The sequence below is a fragment of the Nannobrachium achirus genome (genome assembly GCF_963921795.1).
Source record: "Nannobrachium achirus genome assembly, chromosome: 4".
Taxonomy (NCBI): domain Eukaryota; kingdom Metazoa; phylum Chordata; class Actinopteri; order Myctophiformes; family Myctophidae; genus Nannobrachium; species Nannobrachium achirus.
Window position 1 is genome coordinate 35,365,632 of NC_137813.1, and position 22,927 is coordinate 35,388,558.

The window sequence follows — 22,927 nt, forward strand, 5'->3', positions numbered from 1 at the left end:
TTCTTTTCCCACATCTAAAAGAAATATATATTTCAAAACATTTCCCCCTCCACTAGTACATTTTGAAACAAACAAACAAATACATCTAAGAAATTCCATAAATGTAAGAAAATTATCATTAAGAGCTAGTGAAAATAGCAGATGTACAAGCTCACAATGCGGCACGAAGTGACGCGTTGTGAGCTTGTAGGTCTGCTATTTTCACTAGTTTGGGTCACGGGAAAATGTCTAATTTCTGGTTTGGTCACGGGCAAAAAAGGTTTGGGAACCACTGGTGTATGGTGCATGTGGTGAGTTCATTTAACTCTGCAGTGTACAAATGCACCCAATTATTCTCTCTGAGTTAGAAATATAAATTGTCACTGAGGAGTTTACAATGTACTGGCGATCTGGATCATGGCTGAACATTCTGTCTGGTCCACTGGCTACTATTTTTCGACACATTCTAATATACATTTGTCTCCGGTAGGATGACTTTGAGCGGTTACTGGAGGTCTGCTGAACTTGCCAACAACAGTAAAAAAAAAAATACGGGCAAGTTATGTAAACATTCTATGTTTTTTTCTCGACACAGGTTAATGTAAATTAATCTCAGGGGGGTTAGTTGAATGACTGCAATGGAAATCGACTAAACTTGAGGCCAAAAAAGTGATAGGTGAATGGAATATAAATTACATGAATATAGTCTCCTTTAAAAAATGGGATGAAATCAGGCTAAATACAAGTTATATTGTGGGACAGCGAGGATACCGAAATAAACGTAACACTTCAAGTTTATTTCCAGTAACGGAAAAGAGGGGGGAATAATCCTATTTTCCACAACCTAAGTTATGATTTCTCGACACGCTTAGAATAGAAAAACACTGACCAAAAACAGGAACAAACATCAGCGGCCACGACATGTAAAGCTATAATGCTTAAAAACATCTACGAGATAAATATATGTTTTACGGCTTTGAACATACATTAACTTAAGCTTACACTCATGCACACATACAACACATTCTAAATCCTGTGTTAATTTAACTCTGAGTTAACACGCGCACACGCACACACACGCACGCACGAGAGCGCGCGCACACGCACGCACGCACGCACGCACACACGCACACACACACACACACACACACACACACACACACACACACGCACACGCACACGCACACACGCACACACACGCATACAGACATAGGATCGCACTAGAGCAAATACTTACATGCACAGACATAAACACACAACACTATAATAAGTCCCAGACTTGGGCTAACCAAACTGTGGCTTAGAGACACAAGCTATTCATATCCTACAGAATGAGAGGTTAGGGCCCTTGTCTTTCCCCTTTTCAACATATGCGTGTGCGCTCGTGCATGCGTGCGCACACATGCAAATACAGTATATTATGTGTATGCGTGTACTTGTACAAAATGTGTGTCTCATGTGTGTTCAGGCGTGTACAGTATGTGCGTGCATGAGGCTATGTGTACAGTCAGTGTCCAGTATTGCCTGTGCATACAAGCAAATGTGTGATTTCCATCAAATCGCTGGAAAAAAAACAAATGAAGCCTTCATGTCAGATTGAGAAACTGACTCGTTAGCACAGCCTCAATATGTCATGATACATTTAGCATGGGCTGTGTAAAGGAGTCACTTGGTTAAACAAAGTTAGAGTTCAAGTCATCCAAATGACTAAGAAAACACTATTTACAGCATTCAGCCACAGCATCCAAGTTCTGACCTGTCATCATTAATATCTAAGGAAGCACTTGAGGTGAACCATTTAAACCCATTTGTCCCACTAAATAGTGGCCTTGTTAAGTCCTCAGCACTCTCTCTTAAGCCCACAAACAGCCCAGTCCATCTCAAGGACATACTTCTGCCCTCCTGATAATCACAGGGTATCCCACAATCTGAGACGTTTGTCATAAAAATGTGGATACAAATATAATTTGAACCTCTTACAGTGGATTAATTGCTTGGGATGAAAGGAAGGTTACCGACCCAATAGATATGGGACAGGGGTATTTGTTAATTGATAACAACCCCCCACCCTCTCTCTCTCTCTCATTCTCTACGTCTTTGTCTGTCTCTCTCTCTCTCTCTCTCTCTCTCTCCAACTCTCAAAAAGGGGCATCGTTTGTTTGAGGCGGTGCTGATTGTTTGATGTAGCTCCCTGTAGCACTGGCCCCCTTTTCCCTCTATGTAAGTTTTTATGGAGCATGGTATCAATTATCTATGACTTTTTCTATATATATATTTGCAGCATATGCCCAATCCATATGGCCAGCCTCGAGCAAAAATAGTCTCAGGGCCTCGGTTAATTAACGCTTAAAAAGCCCGCCCAAGTGCTGTCTGGGACGTAGAGTTTTTTCGGTGTTCCTGATGGAATGAAACACAACATTCAAATATTTGACAGATGTGATTGATCTGGTCTGATTTCTACGCAAGCCAGACAATCATTGAGCACAATAATGAATTGCAATGTCTTGATTTGAGTGGGGTCATCTGTACAGTCAGCATGTCGGGTGGAAACCTTGTATATCCAAAAACGTTTGTTTTGTATTTCTCATTTTTAAAATGTTTTAAACTAGTGAAAACAGCCGATCTACAAGCACACAACGCCTCGCGCCGCGAGGCGTTGTGTGGTTGTAGATCAGCTGTTTTCACTACTTTTGTGCGATGGCCTTGTGTGATGAAGCAATGCTTTACTTTGCGAAAAGAATTACAAATTTGAAACTTGGAGATACAAGGTTTCTGCCCAACAGTGACGATGTGTTCTATCTGCCTACGGAGGGTCTGTGTTCTGTAATCAGTTCAACATCCAGTCAAACTGTCACGTTATTTTGTGTGCTATTTCATACAGTATGTGTCACACCTATTCTTTTAAATGTGTTTCCATTTAGTGGATGTATGTTTGAGGCATGTATCAAGGCAGACTATGACCCCCGCCCCTTTATGTGCCCCGATCTGTTTTTGTACCTGAATTGCACGTAGCTTGCTCGCTTCCCTCAGCCTCAGGGGTGTCGCATCAAATTCTGGGCCCTGGGTACTTTATTGAAAAATAGCAGATATACAAGCTCACAGCGCGGCACCAAGTGCCACGCTGCAAGCTTGTAGATCTGTTATTTTTGAAAAATCTTGAACATTTGTGAATACTTCAAATCCTAACCTATGTTTCTATGTCAGTGGTGCTCAAACTTTTTCATGTGAAGGACCCCAAAAATGATATGTATTTGGCCACGGACCCCCATATAAAAACATTTTGTTCCAGGGACACTCCGGAAGCAAACTTTGAGTTACAAATGTTCACTTAAAAAAATACATATATTCAAAGACTTGCACACATTTTCAAATAGCAGATATACAAGCTCACAGCTTGTATATCTGCTATTTTTCAATAGCTAAAGTCTAAAATAATTAAGGCCCCTCCACCTTGGGCCCTAGTAACTCCCCCCCCCCCCCTTGTGACGCACGCCCCTGCTCAGCCTCCTCAGACTACGCATCACCACTATGAGAGGGAGGGGGTACGTTGGCAGTCCTTCATGGCATTAGATGAATCAGAAAACATATACAGTGCATACATTCCCTCCCTCCACTCTCTCTCTCTCTCTCTCTTTCTAACACAGACACATAATATGTGCCATCCATAAACTGTATGCTGGTCACATGTATCTCCATCACATACACACATTAACAGGTTAACTACTTTCAACCTGGCCTATGTACAGTATATTTTGGACGTCATTATTGGCATTTTCCCAAATGGACGATCTGCAAGTTCACCACACATTGCTATGTCACACACGCACACACACACACACACACACACACACACACACACACACACACACACACACATACACACATCCTCTCAATCACGCTTAGCGATCTTTGCGCCCACCACAGCTTGTTGTCCTAGCAGGTTCTAGAGCAGTGGTTCTCAACCTGTGGGTCGGGACCCCCAGAGGGGTCCCCAAATTATTGTGGGGGGGGGGCAGACGATTAACTTAATGTGCAACATTGTTTTCTCACTCAATAGTAACCAACCAACATAAAGTTTAAGTGTATAGAGGGTATCTGCACATTTCTAAAGTGACAATTTGAGGACTTTTTAATACCTCTAAAATGACAAATTAAACATTGGCCAAATTGTCAAATATTAGAGGCAGAAATTGTGAAAATAGCCGATCTACATGCTCACAACGCCTTGCGTTGCGAGGCGTTGTGAGCATGTAGATCGGCTATTTTCACAATAGAACCAACCGTGTTATACAAAATGTAATGTCTCAACTCTTAGTGCTCGTCAGGGTGGGGGGGTCCCCAGTAAAAAAAAAAATATGATTATTTTGGGGGTCCCCAGTTAAAATATGATTATTTTAACTGAAAAAGGTTGAGAACCACTGTTCTAGAACACCTCAACCTTCCACTAGAGAACCCAGCATCAGTCCCAATACCACCGAGGCCTAATTGTGTCCTCATTCCTCACCCAGTTAACAAGGAACAAGCTCTAACAAACCTGTGTTGATGTGGCTCACACTTCAAAGAGAGGGAGGGGAGGGGGAAATTGTTTGTAGAAAAAAACTCAGGGGGGGTGGGGTGGGGGGAGTATGAAAGGGGAAATTGACGTTGTGTGAGTCCAAGCCAGAGCCACCTCAGGGAGGAAAGCTGGAAAAATGTGATATTTTACACCTGCATCTCAGGAGGTGAGGAGTGGGGGGGGGGGGGGGGGGGGGGCAAGGTAATTAGACGAGCGTGTGTTTGTGTTTATGTGTGTGTTTGTGTGTGTGTTTGTAAGGGATTTTCAGGCAGCTTCTGTGGGGCTTGCCACTGGTTCTTTTTTTTTCAGCATTCAATTTCGAATGATGCGTTTGATGCCAGATTATGAGAATTGCTAAAACTGCTTTCGAATGCTTCAAAAAAATTAAAATAGTACTAATATCGTTACCCTGATAAATAGCCGGCAAGCTTGTTTTAATGAATAATGCTGTTGGCTCTACTTCCTCATTAACGCCCCAAAGAGGAAGAGCGAAGAGAGAAAACACATGTATTGTTGTTGTGATTTCTTTTTTTGTTTAAACTCAAATCAAACCAGGAAAACAGGGGATACCAACACCATACCAAATTAAGTAGATTAAAATGACTAATTTACACAGCTGGTGTGCAGTTTGTGACATGTTGTGCAAAACTAATTAAAGATAGATAGAAGGGAAAGCGTTATAAATTAAGTGCAACATTTATATGTGTGATACTTAGCATCCACAACAGGTAAGAGAAAGCAGAGGTGTTCTATAAGAAAGAAGTAAGTATAATGTGAAAGTACTTTTCAAAGTACAAGTGGTCATATAAAAGGCGCAGTGTCTACTCAACTGCTCAATACTCAATACCGACCGTAGCAATGTATTTGTCGCAGGACGTACTGTATACTGTAGAGCAGGGGTTTTCAAACTTTTTTGACTCATGGCAACCCTGTAAACCATTAAGACTCCCTAATTGGGAGATAAGCGACCTTCACGTCGCATACACAAACTTTAGAAGGCAGTCATAGCCAATCAGGAGGGAATATGGGAAATGGGACAGCTCCATGTTGATGACATGACTTTAGAGATACTGTGTACCGCTTTGCGTGATTTTAGTCCAAAATCTGTAGGAGCAGTGTCCAAAAATGTGTTTGCAAGAATCGGCCTCATGGTGGCGCTAGAAGAGGGCCATGTGAGAAATGAGGGGTATAGGTTGTGGTTTGGCAGCCAAGGAGCGTGTTTGCAAAGTTTGGCATGGACTGACTGAAAATAACTTTATAGTGACGTTTAACTTGAACTTGAACCCCTGCATCCCTATTCTGGGGGGAGAAGGTTCAGCAAAAATAGCCAATCTACAAGCTCACAACGCGTCACAACATGACACGTTGTGTGTGAGCTTGTAGATCTGCTAATTTTGGTGAAGCGAGTTGGCCGTAGATGGAAAAATAACTCAAGTACAGTGCAAATCAGGTATGTTTTACAAAGCATAGTGAAGTGATATTGTTGTAGTGATATTGATGAATTCCAAATTATTCTGAGGCACCCCTAGTCTAGACTGGCATCACGCCCCCCTAGGGTGCCACGGCACCCACTTTGGGAAACCCTGATGTAGAGTAGGGTTTAAGAGGTTAATCCATACTGTGGTACGTCTACACTGATTATCCCAAGTGCTTTCAACTTTCTTTCAACAGGTTAATAGTTAACTTTCAAAAGACGCAGCCGCAGTGACAGTGGCTCTTTAACTATGAGGAGGGTTTCATTCAAGATGATTTTCTTTCTGACATCAAGAATATATTATAATACATTATCAACACAGAAGACACATCATCGCCAAAATGTGTTTCTTTTACTATTCATGCTGCACAACCCCCCATGCCGCAAGGTGAGATTCAACTTACATCCAGTAAAATCCTGAGTTTTAACTTAAACTTTGAGAATGCACAAATGGAACATTTTGTACACTCTCAGGATTAAATGAACACTCAGGAGTTTACTGTGCAACTTGAGAACTGCCTCAACAACAGATTGTTGTGGCTCCATAGCATCCCAGATTAAAACGGTGACAACAGAAAACCAGTGACCACCTCAGGCTCACGTCTCAATATTGCGTTTTTTTTTCTTTTTTTTTTACCATAAGCCACATTTTCCAAATGTTTATAACGAACCCTCGTAAATCGGGCTGTACCACACCACAGATGAGGCCATTGTAGCCTCAATTTTTCTGAGGGTTTTCTGGAAAGAAAAGTCAAGGTCAGGACAAACATAATAACATAATATTCTGTATACAGTGAGAGATGACATCACTGGCAGCAACAGCCAAGAGCTGAGAGATCACACAAGACTGGAAAACCGCCTGTTTGATCATCCTGTGGTGGGCTACATAAACACTCACAAACGCACACGCACACACACGCGCACACACACACACACACACACACACACACACTGTATGATCACACATGTACACATATGCAGAGACAGACGTGCTCACACATAAATATAAATACAATGCTATATCATGTGTGGTCATGTGTGCAGACACACACACGCGCGAGCACACACACACACACACACACGCACGCACGCACGCACACACGCACGCACGCACGCACGCACGCACGCACGCGTGACAGTGTGTGGTGCAAATGCCTTACAATTTACACACACACACTACATGATTACAGTATTTACTTCTAAGCCTCCTAATGTAAATCACACACTTGCTGCTCTTGGAGCAGCCAGTGGAACAGTTGAGACCAATAATCTATTTAGCCGTGATCCATCCGATACATTTAGAACAAAACTGATATTGCTCTGCCTAAAAGGGAATGGTATAATCTGTTCGTAAACTGTGGGTTGGGATGCAAAATGTGTCATGGGGTCTATATGAGGTCTGCTGTGGCTCCACATGACAAAAGCACTTTCATGAATTTCATCATGTTGGGTCGCAGGGCACGATAGAGTATTTCTCATTTCGTCACTGTTGGGCAGAAACATCGTATCTCCAAGTTTCAGATTTGTATGTTTTTTCGTAAAGTAAAGCCCTGCTTCATCATACAGGACTGTCGCACAAGACTAGTGAAAATAGCAGATCTACAAGCACACAACGCCTCGCACTGCGAGGCGTTGTGTGCTTGTAGATTGGCTATTTTCACTATTTTAAATCATTTTCAAAATGAAACAAAACGAACGGTTTTGGACATACAAGGTTTCCACCCAACAACAAAGAATTGTGATCCAGTAGCCTATTGCCTGCAAAAAGCTAAGCTTGATATAGTGTAAATGCAGCTTAGATATTGGGCCTCGAGGGAAACACAACCATTGACACTCAATGATTGACGTTCACTGCTTACACTGCACACTGACTGACAGGTTGACAGAACTCTGGCCACGATTTCCAACCTCCTTTTCGTTTAAAAATAGGTGAGTTGCTAAGTAGGGGAATAACAAATCAAGCTAATCCCATGTGAGGCCTGTCCTGAATTCTGTATCATTTTTACTGATGAGCTCCTTGGGCAGTTGCCATGTCAGCTAGGATGCTAGTAAACAAACAATTATTCATACTAATAATCTTCCATATTCATGGGCAAAATAGGCTCGCTCATTCGTATCTATAAGCAGCTTGAATGATGCATGTAGGAGGTTGCCCAAATGATGGACTCACTTGACTCATCCCATGCCAAAATATACATTTAAAGGTCATAGTGGCTACAGATATATTAAATTAAGCTAAAGCACACTTTTACTTCTGTGACTAATTTCAGAACCATAGAGGTAATCCTGCTTTCGCAAGCTCACACGATCTGCAGTGAGACGTTTGAATCTGAGAATAAATGGAATTGATAAGTAATTCAGAACTTTACGTGGCCAATTACAAAATAAATGTTTGAAAAAGTAACAGAGGCACAGTAAACCTACAATAACATTTAGCCTATTACTTGAATAATGTCATGGGATTTGATCAAATTATGGATCAATCAGTCACCCTATTTAGGCATTAGATTCAAGCAACAGGTTATACCCACTGTGCATAATAATACCGCACAGCTGAAATGGGCAACATTGATGGTTAGAGCTGAGAATAGGTTTCTTTAATATTTTTTTTTTAAATATTGTATTCAACCTTATATTACAAACTCTGTTAAGTAAGCCATGACAATCTCTAAAATCTCACACAGCATATCAGCGACCACATGTTTGTTACTTGATCGGTCGCTTATTTGTGCAATACAGCAGATCATATGTATAGCTATAAATAGGCTATTCACATGCCCACATCAAAGACGTTAGCCCGAGAAAAGGCATGCTCTCCCTATGAATACGTGGAGCACAGGGCACTGAGCTGTGGGCAATGTGCTCAGACCATGGACACTGGCTTGAGTTCCCTGAAGTGGAATATTCACAACATTTTGTGCGACTGTTAAAATAAGGCATGATGATGAACTAGTCCTATAATAGCAGTATTTCAGTTGTAAAGACAGTCTTTGTTCAGTGCACCTCACCCTTGTTTAAAAATAACATAAAATAAGCAATTCATTGCCTGACTTGACTAACAGGTGTGCCCACCGGGAAAGGCTTGCACTCTCGCTGGAGCACGCACACACATTGACACTGCTCTCCCAGTCATTCATTTTAGTATTACAAACCAACAAAGGGGAAAGTATCACATTATACGTTCCTCATGTGCACAACCCTCACCTGGCCTGAGATATAACATTTGCCGGCCTGGCCGGGAGAAATGCAGCCCTGCCGAATGATGCGTCCATGGATAACTTTGACTCTCTCTCTGGTCACCCCAGCATCAAATCCTTTTTACAGCACACATTCTGGGTTGACAGGGTGAATCCCATGCATGTGGACCTTGGCCTGTATAGAGCAGTGGTTCTCAGGCCGCGACCCCCCAAATAATCCTATTTTAACTGGGGACCCCCCCCCCCCCCTCCACCCTGACGAGCACTAAGAGTTGAGGCATTACATTTTGTATAACACGGTTCTATTGCGAAAATAGTCGATCTACATGCTCACAACGCCTCGCAACGCACTAAGATCGTCTATTTTCACAATTTCTGCCTCTAATATTTGACAATTTGGCCAATGTTTAATTTGTCATTTTAGAGGTATTCAAAATTGTCACTTTAGAAATGTGCAGATAACGCTCCATAGACTTAAACGTTTAAACTGGGTTGTTTACTGTTGAGTGAGAAAACAATGTTGCACCCCCAAAATAATTTGGTGACCCCCCTAGGATTCCCGACCCACAGGCTGAGAACCACTGGTATAGAGGACCTTGGTCCTCTCTACCCCCTAGGAGACCAAGACCATACACGGCCCTTTCTTCCCAAAAGGTAGAAAGGGCATTTTGCAATAGCCTACTGTAAAATATTAAACCAGCATCCATTCACTCTATTTTTAAAACATATGTATTGTAATACTCTTACTCTTCCATTACATTTATCCTACCGTTAAGAGTTAACACTCATTGTTAATGAATTCATAATTACTTTTCTAAATGTAATGGCTATTATGAATACATTTCCTTTCTTTTAATACCCTCTCCATGGATCATTTTCTTTAAGAGCCTGCTATACACAAAATAATTATCATAATACTGATGAAGAAAACACGTTCAATGAATTTGATCAGGTCATTGGATCTATTCTATATGTAGGCTACTATATTGTGGCCAATTAGAGTTCAGTCTGTTTGCTGGCCTATACTACGCAGCCTAGCCCAGGCTTTGAGAGCATATAGGGGCAAGCCTGCAAGAGACTTTTTGGAACTTGAGGTGGCACTGTAAAGTATTGACTAACTTGAGTCTGCAGTGCTACTAAATCACACTTTAAATATGTAAAGACAAAAAGACAACAATTATTAATTTGCCTGCATGGTGAAAATACAGTTTTCACTTCTGTGATAGCCTATATCAAGTACATATATTCACAGAATGAATCAATTAGGCTATATAGCCTACTCCTATCATTAAATGTGTGATATACAGGCCCATGTGTGATAGATTCCCCTTTCGTTGGCTTGTTGTAGGAAAACGAATGACTGAGAGCAGTGTGCGTGTCAGCGCGTGCGCGCTCCAGCGAGTGTGCATGCCTTATAACGGTGGGCACGCACGCATAACACCGGCATGGCATACATGACAGTAACAATATAGCCTAAGCAGGCTATAAGAATGATTTGACATAGACTGCTTGCTAAAGTCGCTATTATGCATAGTCTAACAGTTTTGGTGCTGAGACAATAATAGCCTAGTCATAACAAACTCAAAACTTTCCCAACTTTTTATAAAACATCTATATGCAAATTAATAGCCTACACACAGTTTGTTTTAATGACAAACTACACTAACTGTGCAGGCTGGCAGCATAAATGAGTAAATTATTGGTTTACATAGCACGTACCATTGTGGTGCAGGGAAATGTGCCAACACTCTCAAAGACCCATTTTCCACTCTAAAAAGTTCGGCTTCCAAAAAAAGTCAGTGGGAGAGCAACGCGCTGGGTTTCTTCTGTCCTGTTGGCCTACCGGAAGCTAAAGAGCCCTAATACGGGACGGCCTGTTGCCCAGAGAACATTTATTTCCCCCCGTCTCAAAATGTGAACTTGAACTGCTCTCAGTCAAGGCGAGAGAGAGGGAGAGAGTCGTATTAATCCCAGCCGTCCTCCCGTTTCGGCTTCGCGACTTTCTTCGCGCAAGGTGCTTGTGTTCCAGCAGCGCTTATATTTCCATGAAAACACGTACAGGCTTCTTAACGGTCGTGGAGCGGTGGAAGCATGAGGACGTGGGGGCTCTCTTTTTCTCTCCCTCTGCTCTTGTCTCTCGTGTTGTTGTGTGTAGCCTTATTATGTCCACAGAGTGTGTCCTGTCCTGCTGAAGGAAGGCAGCGCTGTGTGTGCGCGCTGTGCCACCGTCTCGTCAGAGCAGCAGTGAGTGTGGCTGTGGGTGAGGACAGTAAGTAAAGCCCCGTCTCTGCTCTATGCTCTGCTTCTCCTCTCAGCTCATCAGCTGTTGCTTCTCCTGCCGGGCTCCGCTCCGCTCAACCCTCGGCTCGGTCCTCCTGTCCTGTCTGTCCTGTTCTGTCCTGTTATGTCCTGTTCTGTCTGCCTCCACCTGTTCCTGAAGCGTCCGTCCGGACGGAGAAGGAGGAGGAGGACGACGACTATACCGGAGAAAAGTTTGAAGAGAAGACTAGAGGAGAGAAACTGTCTAGAACTAAAAAACTAAAAAAGCCACCCCGCGCCGACAGCAGCAACATGGATGTCGCAACATCAAGAGTTTTTGCGAGACAGACGAGACTTGATGATCGATGCCAGTCAGTCTGCCAGTTGACTAGTTTAGTCGCGAGCACGCGCTGCGCACGGCGCACGCTAAGCTAAATAAAATTACGAGTGGGCGACTTTTTTTTCTCCACGAGTGGGTTCCTGTGGGAAATAACCAGCTGTCAGGCATTTAATGTAAACAACTAAACAAGCGCAAAAAAAAAAAAAAAAAAAAAAGTAAAAGTGCCGGGCCGGGTCTCGGGTCTCTGGTCGGGGGTGCGTGACGTGCACCGCACACACACACACGACACAAGCGGGAGTGTGTCGGCGGCCGGGCGGCCAGAGGAGCGGAGCGGAGCGGAGGGGCTGGTGAATTATTAATAACCGGAGCGGTTCACAGTCTGTCGTGTTCAGTGAGTAACCAGGGCGGCAGCTGGGGGTTTAGAGGAATTAAATACGGGCTCAGAGTAAACCATGGACGCAGGGGATTAGTAGCTCTCACCGGCAACAGTGTAGGGAAAGCGCCGGGGCCGAATGAGAGGGTGGAGGGAGGAGAGGGAGGGATGGGGAGGCGAGCGAATATGATGAAGCCAGGCAAAATATCCTGTCAAATCTAGGATGTTCAACCGATACGTGGATGGAGCGAGGACAGGGTTGATGATTTTATCAACTATATGAAAGTATAGTAGCCGCCATTCCCTACACATGACATGAGTCTGCTCACTCTGCTGGTTAATTATTGTCATGCCAAAACCATTGCATAGTCTTTATAAAGTCATGCCTGAAGTAAAACATTAAATTAGACGATTTTACAAACATAAGTCCATGTGTGTTTCAATTTAAAAGGTTCATCGTGCATTTTAGGCCCACAAGGGCCTTTTCTAGGCTTTTATACAGGGATTCCTCCGACCCCATGCAAAATAGCAGGCTTAAGGCCGCATATCGTCTAGATTATGAAATCACAGTTCGGAAATAAGCATTAGGAAGGAGATAATATGGATATTACAGGCTATAAAGATCAGGACTGGTCATGCAGGTGCATCATTATTCTGGAATTATGTCATTTGTCCATAATGGATTAAAAGAACAGGCGCACTCACTGAATTGTTTTCACCTTGGTTGAATGGTGGCAACAAATTGGCCTCACTCGGACTTGGAAAGTCACATGCAGCATTTCAACAGACTTGCATGATGCATTCATGACGAATAATGATACTTTGACATTTTTTGGTAAAGACAAGTAAAACAAAAACGTAGATGTGCAGTGCAACAGACGTATTCTCACATGCAAGGTCTCGCATGCTATATAGACTACCAATTACTGTTTCTTCTACCTCATTGGCTCAATGGGCTATGGCCCTACACACATGGACACGCAGTAGCCTATTAAATATACCCTATTCCCTGTATGTGGTAATTGGCCTATACCAAAACTGCCTATATGGAACAAATTATGGAATTACTACTAATTAGCTAATATGTTCAGTCATTCTTAAAATAACCCAGATTTAAAGAAGGACATTTTCTTTTTAAAAAATGAATTTGGGGGACGGGGTATTTTCCCTTTTATTGCATCTTTAGCTGTAGACTAGGCAAAACGTCCATTATTATATGAAGTTATATTGTAATCTATTAAGCGTCCTTTTATAGGGGAAAGTTACTTTTAATGAAGTGTGATTAAATTGAACACACACCTGATATAGTGGCGACCAATCATGTAAAATTGCAACATCCTACTTCAATAAAAGCTTAATTAAACGCCTGCTTAAAGACGAAAGATGAAGGGAATTATGATTGAGTGATAATAATGGAAGATGGAAGACATTTTTTTTTAACCCACTGACATTTTAATGTCGACCATGGCTTGTGAAAGTTTGGGCATATTTTCCATATGGTCTTTATTTTTTCAGCCTAATTAGGCCGAACAGGGCTCCAGCTTTCTAATCTAGGGCATAGCCTTTTCAACAGGTCTAGGCTATAGGGTTCGTCTCAAACTCCGTATAGGCTAATAGGAATTAGGAGCTGCTTTACAAGGCTATTTGAGATTTCAAATATCAGACAATATTATGTGGACCATTGTCAGTTAGGCTAATTGTTTAGGCTAATAGTGATGTTGTCACTGCTGTTGTTTAGGTGTATAACGCTTGAAAAGTACTGAATTAAAATAATATTTTTAAAAATAATCGTCTGTAAGGCTAATAAATACTGTATATATAGCCTAATATAGAATACTCGTTTCTTGCTTAAATTTATATTATATTTAGACTGTAATTCAGCTTCTGAAGCAAACGAAATTAAAAAGTTAAACATGTAGGCTAATACGGAACCTAATTAGATGAAGTTATAGCTAAATAATTACACTTTTAAATAGTCGAAATATTTGATAGGCCCTTCTGAAAGATCAGGATATTAAATTATTTCTCAACTGTATCACTGTATGTGTTTTTTCTGACTTAGCTATAATTCCCTGGTCCTGATAAAAGCGCATTATTTTTAATCAAGTGTTGATAATATTCACAAGGATCTCAGCATGATCGAACTAATTTATTTTCTTTCTTCATTCAATAACCTGCAGGTGCCTGAGTGTCCAAACATGAAAAATACCTCGAGTGTCCAAACATGAAAAATACCTCGTCATCATCAGAAACACAAATCTGGCGAAATGATTTGAAAAGTGAAAAGCAAAACACTAAACACACAATAGGAACACATGTAAACTCATTATTGACATAAGAGTTTGGGTCTATACACAGGTAGTTGACTTTTTTAATGACCTTTGGAGTTTGACTTTAAATTACAATGCTAGGCCTACTCTGCGGTTTTGTGAGAAAGGCTATTTTACGTTACATATAACTTACATCATTATAGCTGCATAAAGGCCTACATCACATGCGACTCATGGTGATTAGCCCTAAAGTTGCGAGGGCAAACAGTTCTACAAGCCTGTTTTAATTAAACAACATGCATGTTAATGTGTTTTGCAATTAAAACACAGGTCTATAGACTATAGGCTAGCTGTTTCCCAAACAGTGGGTCGTGACTCGTGACCCGTCACAGACCAATTTTTATGGGTCACGACTGGAGTAAAAATCCAATTTTATTTTCCTACAAAAAACAAAATAGGCCTAATATAGACTATATATTACCAAAGACGGAAAGATTTAAAATAATTGTATACATTTTAAAACAAACAAGCAAACACATCAAAGAAATTCCATAAATAAAATAAAATAAAATATTAAAAAGTAGGCCTATAGTAAAAAGAAATAGCCGATGCAAGCTCACAACAACGCGGCCTGTTGTGATCTGTTTAACTAGTTTGGGTCCGATTCCTGGGCAAACGTCTAATCTCTCTTTTGGGTCAGGGAACCACCGGTCTATAGGCCTATAGGCTACTGTGCGGGGACGGCGGCCTGCGGGTTGGCCTTCAATTCCAATGCGATCATTTGCAGGGGCTGCAGCAACTTCATGTTGCCTTTCCTAACTTACTCCCATTTTTCAGTGGTGGAAAGTATCTACATTTACTTAAGTACTGTACTCAAGTAACATTTTGAGGCCTGCATTCGTACTTTACTTGAGTATTTCCCATTTCCAAATACTTCTACTCCACTACATCTTGGATCCAAATATTATTTTATTTGAAAACTATAGGCCTATTACTTTGCATATAAAATGTAATATTAAAAAATATACATGAACCACTTTAGTCCTATTTGAAAATAGCCAATCTACAAGTTCACAACACCCGTTGTGAGCTTGTAGATCTATCTGCTATTTTCAAACATTTTGTACTTTTACTTTTGGTACTTCTTTAAGTACATTTTGATGGCAACACTTTCATACTTTTACTCAAGTACATTTTGAATTCCGTACTTTTACTTTAGGGTGCCCACACACCAAAATACCCATGAGAGTGGAATCCGCATTCTGCCAATGCATTTCAATGAGAGTGAAGCGGTTTCATGCCAGTAGAGGATTTCTGCAAAAAACGCTCCCTTCTCATTGAAATGCATTGGAGGAATGCGGATTCCACTCTCATAGGTATTTTGGTCTGAGGGCACCCTAATGGATGCATACTGCAGTTGATACTTTTACTTAAGTGAGTACTTTTTCCACCACTGCCATTATTCCCATATAGTAGACTATATAGCGTCTCTCCGAGGAGGTTTGCACAGACTGTGAAACAAAAGTTCCACCAGGCAACAGCCTGCAGAGGAATGCTGACCTTGTGGCTAAAGAAAGGCCAGACCCGCCAGCCCAAATCAAGACTATTCTCTCCTTTCTTTTTTGCCTGAATCGAGATACATTCAAACCTGTGCCAACTTCCAAAAAGTGCTGTGATTGTAAGGCCTAAATAACGGCCCCTGGCATGCATATATGCCCGCCTATATAGGCTAGACTACTTCAGGCACAATTCTCTGCTATATGTCTTCACTATATGTATCCTGCATATCGTCACTGTCGGGCAGATACCTTGTATCTCCAAGTTTCACATTTTAACATTTTTTCGCAAAGTAAAGCCCTGCTTCATCACACAAGTCCGTCGCACTAAAGTAGTGAAAACAGCAGATCTACAAGCACACAACGATCAGCTGTTTTCACTGGTTTAAATCATTTTCAAAATGATGCATACAAAACAAACTGTTTTGGACAAACACGGTTTCCACCCGACAACGACGATATAATTCCTGTCTTTCAATCCTGGAATCCATCATTTATTTTCTATTTAGAGAAAAGAATCTCAAACTAGAAGCAGTGCTCTTCCGAGCACAGGTCTCCACCAGGCTGTGCGTCCTGGTGGTGCTACTGTATAATAGGCCAATGTAAAAAGGGTGGCATATGTTCTTCACCTTAGATCTTTCATGGCAATCGGACGCTGCATGCATGATTTGAAGCATTGTGTTCCAAAAATGTGTTTTGGTAAAGTCTACCTGCTGATGGCGCTATAACAGGCCAATGTTAAAAAGGTAGCATTTGTTCCTTGACCTAGTGGGAATATGTGTGGCAAATGTCACGGTAATCGCAAGCTGCGTTGATGATTTGAGGCATTTTGTTCAAAAACGGAGCAATCCTGCAAACTTTGGAAGCCAATGTTAGCCAATCAGGATGGAATATGAAATATCAGACGGATCGGACTTGATCACATGACTATAGAGATACTGTGTACCGATTTGCATGATTTTTGGATAAAATCTCAAGGAGTAATATCCAAAAATGTGTTTTACATAAGTCGGCCCAAAGGTGGCGCTATAAGAGGCTGATGTGAAAAATGCAGGGCAATGGTTTATCCTTAGCCTCTAGGGAGTGCGTTTACAAAGTTTGAAACTGATCGGTGGAGTTATAGGTAAAACCACAAATCGGCCAGTTATAGCGCCACCATGAGGCTGATTTAAAAAAAAATTAAGTGGCATTTCTTCCTCGGCCTAGTGGGAACGTGTGTGCGCGATTTCATGATAATTGCACTTTGCGTTTGTGATTTGAGGCATTTTGTTCAAAACGGCCAAATCCTGCAAACTTTGGAAGCCAACCTTAGCCAATCAGGATGAAATATGCAAAATCGGACAGATCCGTGTGGATCACATGACTGTCGAGATACTGCCTACCGATTTGTAGGATTTTTGGACAAAATCTGTAAGAGTAGTGCACAGAAATGTGTTTTGCGAACATCGGCCACTAGGTGGCGCTAGAAAAGGCCCATTTGAAAGATTTAGGGCAGAGGTTCTAGATTGACATCCAGGGAGTGTGTGTGCTCACTTTGGCAGCGTCCGGGCCAACGGCGACTGAGATTAGGTGCTCACAAACTGCGAGGACGCACGCACGCCTGCAAACTTTGGAAGCCAACCTTAGCCAATCAGGATGGAATATGCAAAATCGGACAGATCCGTGTCGATCACATGACTGTCGAGATACTGCCTACCGATTTGTAAGATTTTTAGACAAAATCTGTAAGAGTAGTGCACAGAAATGTGTTTTGCGAACAGCGGCCACTAGGTGGCGCTAGAAAAGGCCCATTTGAAAAATGTAGGGCAGAGGTTCTAGATTGACATCCAGGGGGTGTGTGTGCTCACTTTGGCAGCGTCCGGGCCAACGGCGACTGAGATTAGGTGCTCACAAACTGCGAGGACGCACGCACGGACGTACGGGGCCACTAGGTGGCGCTAGAAAAGGCCCATTTGAAAAATTTAGGGCAGAGGTTCTAGATTGACATCCAGGGAGTGTGTGTGCTCACTTTGGCAGCGTCCGGGCCAACGGCGACTGAGATTAGGTGCTCACAAACTGCGAGGACGCACGCACGGACGGACGCACGGACGGACGGACGGAGGGGAAAACATACTATCCCTCAGCCTTCGGCTGGTGGAGACAATGAGTGAAGTGTAGCCTATAGCCTGGACTAGTGGTAACGTTAGGTGTTAAAATAACAAACATACAAATTTCATTTGGATACAATTCTGCCACTGAGAAGCCTATATTTCAAACACTGTAGAAATAAATAAGGGCATTAATTAGAAAGCAGTTAAATACAGCAAAGCAGTGCTGTCAACCTGCCCCATCAATTAAGCTAATTCTGACACAAAAGCTCCGGAGAGAAGCTGCACATTTAATATTTAGTAGATTCTTATATGCTTTTAACTAAAGGACTTTTCAAAGAACCTTTGATGTAAAAGGTATAGGCAAGCTTGAAACAGTCTCCCTTACAGAGCAGGCTTAATGCATCCATAGGGAAGTAACTGAACCCAAAAGGTCCTTTGAAATAAGACCGACAGCTGAGGGTTCAGTTCAGAACTGCTCCTTATAGCTAAGACCCCTGAGTTCTGCTTTTTAAGGTAGGTAACAAAATATTTGTTGTAGGACTATAGACTTAAAGTGACTTAACAGTAGAATGTTCAACTACCTGAAGCCTTGTGTGCTTGTAGATCTGCCATCTTTTCTGAATGTTTGCCTATTTTAGCTGAATGTTCTACCAGGACATGCCCTGGAGGACACTAGGGTTGATGTGGTTAACTTATAGGTGTTTGTTGGCATTTAAATAAAGTAATAAATGAAATAATAACGTACTTACTTAATGCCCTCAAGAGTCATCCGTGAAAGTCACCACATTTGCTTTATTTACAGAATTGTATACTGTACATGTTATATGCTGAGCTTTTATTGATGCCTTCTCAAATTGGGCGATCAGGCTATTACTAATGAGGTTTGAAAACCGCAAAAAGAACAGAATGCACTGCGAGGCGAAGTTATATTGATCCCACATTACATATTTACTGTTGGAAAGTTGCAAATCATGTTAATACATTTGACTGCATACACAAAAGTTTGCTTGAAAAAAGAATGTGTTTGAATTAGTGACTATAAGGGATTTCATGTGGCAATTTCTTATTTCTTTTTCTTTCTTTTTCTTTCAGAAGTGGATATAAAGTATTTAGGAGAGAACCCTTCATTTGTAACGACAACTCGTAATAAAACAGCAATACATGCCATGTGATATATTCATTAATTACATAGTACACATGCCTACTGTATAGCAACAGGCTAAAAAGCAATACTTTAAACTGTACACAAACAACGGAGAATCTTTCTAGAGATTGTATTGCATCATGTGCACATATAGCAAAAGAAACCTATAGCACACACACAACCCCACAATGTTACACACAACAGCCAACACAGCCACATACAGGTGGAGAGCTAATAGTCCACCTGCAGGCACAGTGATGAGATTAACAACACATGATGTTAGGAGCTGATTCGTTAGCCCAAGAACCCTGGTGGCTGCTGATTGGCTCACCAGAGGACCCAGCTAGCTGCTGCAGAAGTGTGTGTGTGTGTGTGTGTGTGTGTGTGTTACTCTTAGGGTATCGCACACTCCCCAGCCTTATCAGGCGGTTCCACGGCACCGCTAGAGGAGTGCTGCTCTCAGGAGGACAGAGCTACCAGCACACCGCTTATCTGCTACCAGCAAGGAGGGTTTATAGGTCCGATTAACTCATGAGTCAGTGTGTGAGTGTGTGTGTGTGTGTGTGTGTGTGTGTGTGTGTGTGTGTGTGTGTGTGTGTGTGTGTGTGTGTGTGTGTGTGTGAGTAGATAGATACCTTTATTATCCCAAGGGGAAATGTAGTTGTCCAGTAGTAGCACAGCAGTATACAGTTATTTACAAAGTTACAGAGACGTAAGAAAGATAGATAAGAGGGGAAAAAAAAAGTGAGTGAGAAAGAGGTGTATATTTGGTGTGTTCCAGCACATAATATCCAATGTGTGTGCGCGTGAATGCATGTGTGGAAGGGTCTAACTGTGCGACTATTAAGGGGGTTGATGTAATTTGTTGCGTGCTGTGTCGCGCGCCACACATAGTCACTATGCAAGCTCACAAAATGTGGCAGTGCAGTGCGTTGTGAGCTTGTAGATCGGCTAGACTGTGCTTGTTCTGCATCTTTGCTGCGCTGCGCTGTGCTGTGCTGTGTCATATCAAGTTGTGTTGTGCAATGAACAGAAATGAGGCGCTTGATGAGATACTACTGTAATCACTGCAAAACCAAGTGAAGTAGGATGCACACTTCAAGACACTGCCGTGTCGGTCTGTGCCAGCATCTCTCTCTCTCTCTCTCTCTCTCTCTCTCTGTGTAAAACCAAATCATAGTTCTCCAAAGACACTTGAGGAGGAGCACAAAGGCTTTGTCTTTAGCATGGTCGAATGTTCTGAGATGCAGCCTCATATTCCACATCATAAAACAACAGAGGGCACTTCAAAAGGATTCTCATGGTGGTGCATTACAAGCCCCCTCCCCTCGCCCGCACCCCTCCAACCCAAAATGTCCCGTCAAATCTCATCCCCTCCGTAAGACATACTGTATATTCATGTATCAAATTGCATCATTTGTCATTGTGATGACGGGAACACACACTACACTAGACGTGTGCGTGTGTTCCGTTACGTCTGCCCCTCCCTATCTCAGACAGTGATTTACTCTCTGGTTTTGGTCCACAGACGGGGGGTGGGGGGCTGTAGGCTGGGGCGTCACACCAAATTCTGGGCCCTGGGTACAAGGATTCACTGCGGGCCCCCCATGAATGTTAACTATTGAAAAATAGCAGTTATACAAGCTCACAGCGCGGCACCGAGTGCCGCGCTGCGAGCTTGTATATCTGCTATTTTTTTTAAATCGTGAAATTGTGTGCAAGAAACCTATGTCAAGGACCCCCAAGATGATATGTATTTGGCCACGGACCCCGATCTCAAAATATTTAGTTCCAGGGACCCCCAGAAGCAAAATTTGAGTTAGAAATGTTCGCTTAAAAAATACATATATTCAAAGATTTTCACACATTTTCACAACTTTTCAAAAATAGCAGATCTACAAGCTCGCAGCGCGGCACTCGGTGCCGCGCTGTGAGCTTGTATATCTGCTATTTTTCAATAGATAAAGTTAGTAGGGGCCCTCCACCTTGGGCCCCAGAAACTCAGTCCCACTTTCCTACCCCTTGTGACGCCCCTGGCTGTAGGCTGGGATGGTGGGATGGGGGGGGTTCTGCAGGAGTAAGGCTGCCCCCACCCCACACCATCACCCCTCAGGAGATAGCAAGGCCATGGTATAATCTGTTTTCCTGGCTCTCCATAAAAGAGAGAAGATCGAGCCACTGGAGCCATGGTCCTTTTAGATCTGCTGTCCCCTCGTCCCCCCCACCCTGAAGCACCATTTGTACTTTGTCGTACGATGCGGTCACGGAACGTCCACAACGCATTGTTTATATCTATTTTCGGTCCTCAACGCGCATAATGAAGATGATTATTAAAGGGTCTATGACATAGAAAAATCTGCATATACGTCTTGAGCTCAATATCAGTGGTTCTTTTGTCTTCCACCACCTGGTGCTGAACACACCTGGACACAGCATGCAGCTTCTCTCATCCTATATATATTGCATGTAAATGGTGTTAATGGGTTAATGTAACTCTGGGCTGTATTTTGATAGTAAGTACCAGCTCTTATGCCTTAACTTAAAGGCCTGTCCATACTGTCTCCGACCACCAAACCTTTCGTCGGAGAGTTCCGACTTTCCGACGTGCAGCTTTCCGAACTTTAATTCGGGATAATGCTTTTCAGAAGATGCAAGTGATGTCATTTTGTAGTTGAACCGGACCTTTCCGACGAAAGCTTTGGTGGTCGGAGACAGTATGGACAGGCCTTTAAGTTAAGGCATAAGAGTCAATCAAAATAGAGCCCTAAAATTGCAAAATCGTGCACTTGAATTCAGTTTGTTGAATTCAGGAACTTTTTCAGCTCAAGAATAGTACAGCTCAAGAATTTAAGCCAAAAAAGAGAAGACAACTAGAAACCCTTAAGGACATTCTGTTCAACGGGATTTTCCTCAAGGATTTTTTTGTTTAGTTTTATTTTTGAATGGATGTTCCAAATCTCATTATGAAAAATCCCCGACTTCATTCTTCCTACATATTGTGTTACCCACTCTCCTCTTCTCGTGCCACGACACCCCCCCCCCACCCCACACACACACACACACACACACACACACACACACACACACACACACACACACACACACACACACACACACACACACACACACACACACACACACACACACACACACACACACACACACACACACACACACACATCCCTCTCAATCCACTCATTCGCACCTCTGAGAGGAGTGCGTCTGTTCTGTTCTTCGCTCTCTCTTTCTCTCTCTTTCTCTCTCTCTCTCTCCCCCCCCTGTCTGCATCTCATACACAGCAACAATCCTCAGAGTTACTTGAGCTCCAACAGTATGAAAAGTGACCTGTAATTAAGGGTCGACCTTTACGCTGTTGGAGAAGAATCACTGAGGATCTGTGCTGTGTGCTCCCCGTCCACTCTATGCCTGGGGTCTTTGACGTTTTCAGGGGAAGGACCCCTTAGAGACAGATGAAGCAGGGACCCCCACAACCTTTTCACAGATTCCATATATTTTCATTGTTTGACAGCACAATCATCAGTGTATTCTGGATTCATGTCAATTTGTGTTTAACCACCTGAACCGTAAATACTTAATAAACTTGACCTTTCACTCTGTACTTGGTCTGCTCTTTTTCCCCTCTACACCAAACCTCTTTGCCAAAAATAGCCAATCTACAAGCTCACACAC

General features: G+C 42.4%; 1 protein-coding gene across 5 annotated transcripts in view; it reads right to left on the reverse strand.

Annotated features, from left to right (window-relative positions):
• The window catches only part of nfixb (nuclear factor I/Xb), a gene marked incomplete at its 3' end in the record, with an annotated part of 223,388 nt that extends 211,620 nt beyond the window's left edge, over window positions 1-11,768 (reverse strand). For all 5 annotated transcript variants that reach the window (XM_080722944.1, XM_080722940.1, XM_080722943.1 and 2 more), the window contains exon 1: window positions 10,925-11,768. In XM_080722944.1, the coding sequence (XP_080579070.1) occupies window positions 10,925-10,927 (3 nt within the window). In that variant the 5' untranslated portion in view covers window positions 10,928-11,768. The remainder of the gene's footprint in view (window positions 1-10,924) is intronic.
• Window positions 11,769-22,927: the final 11,159 nt, after the last annotated feature.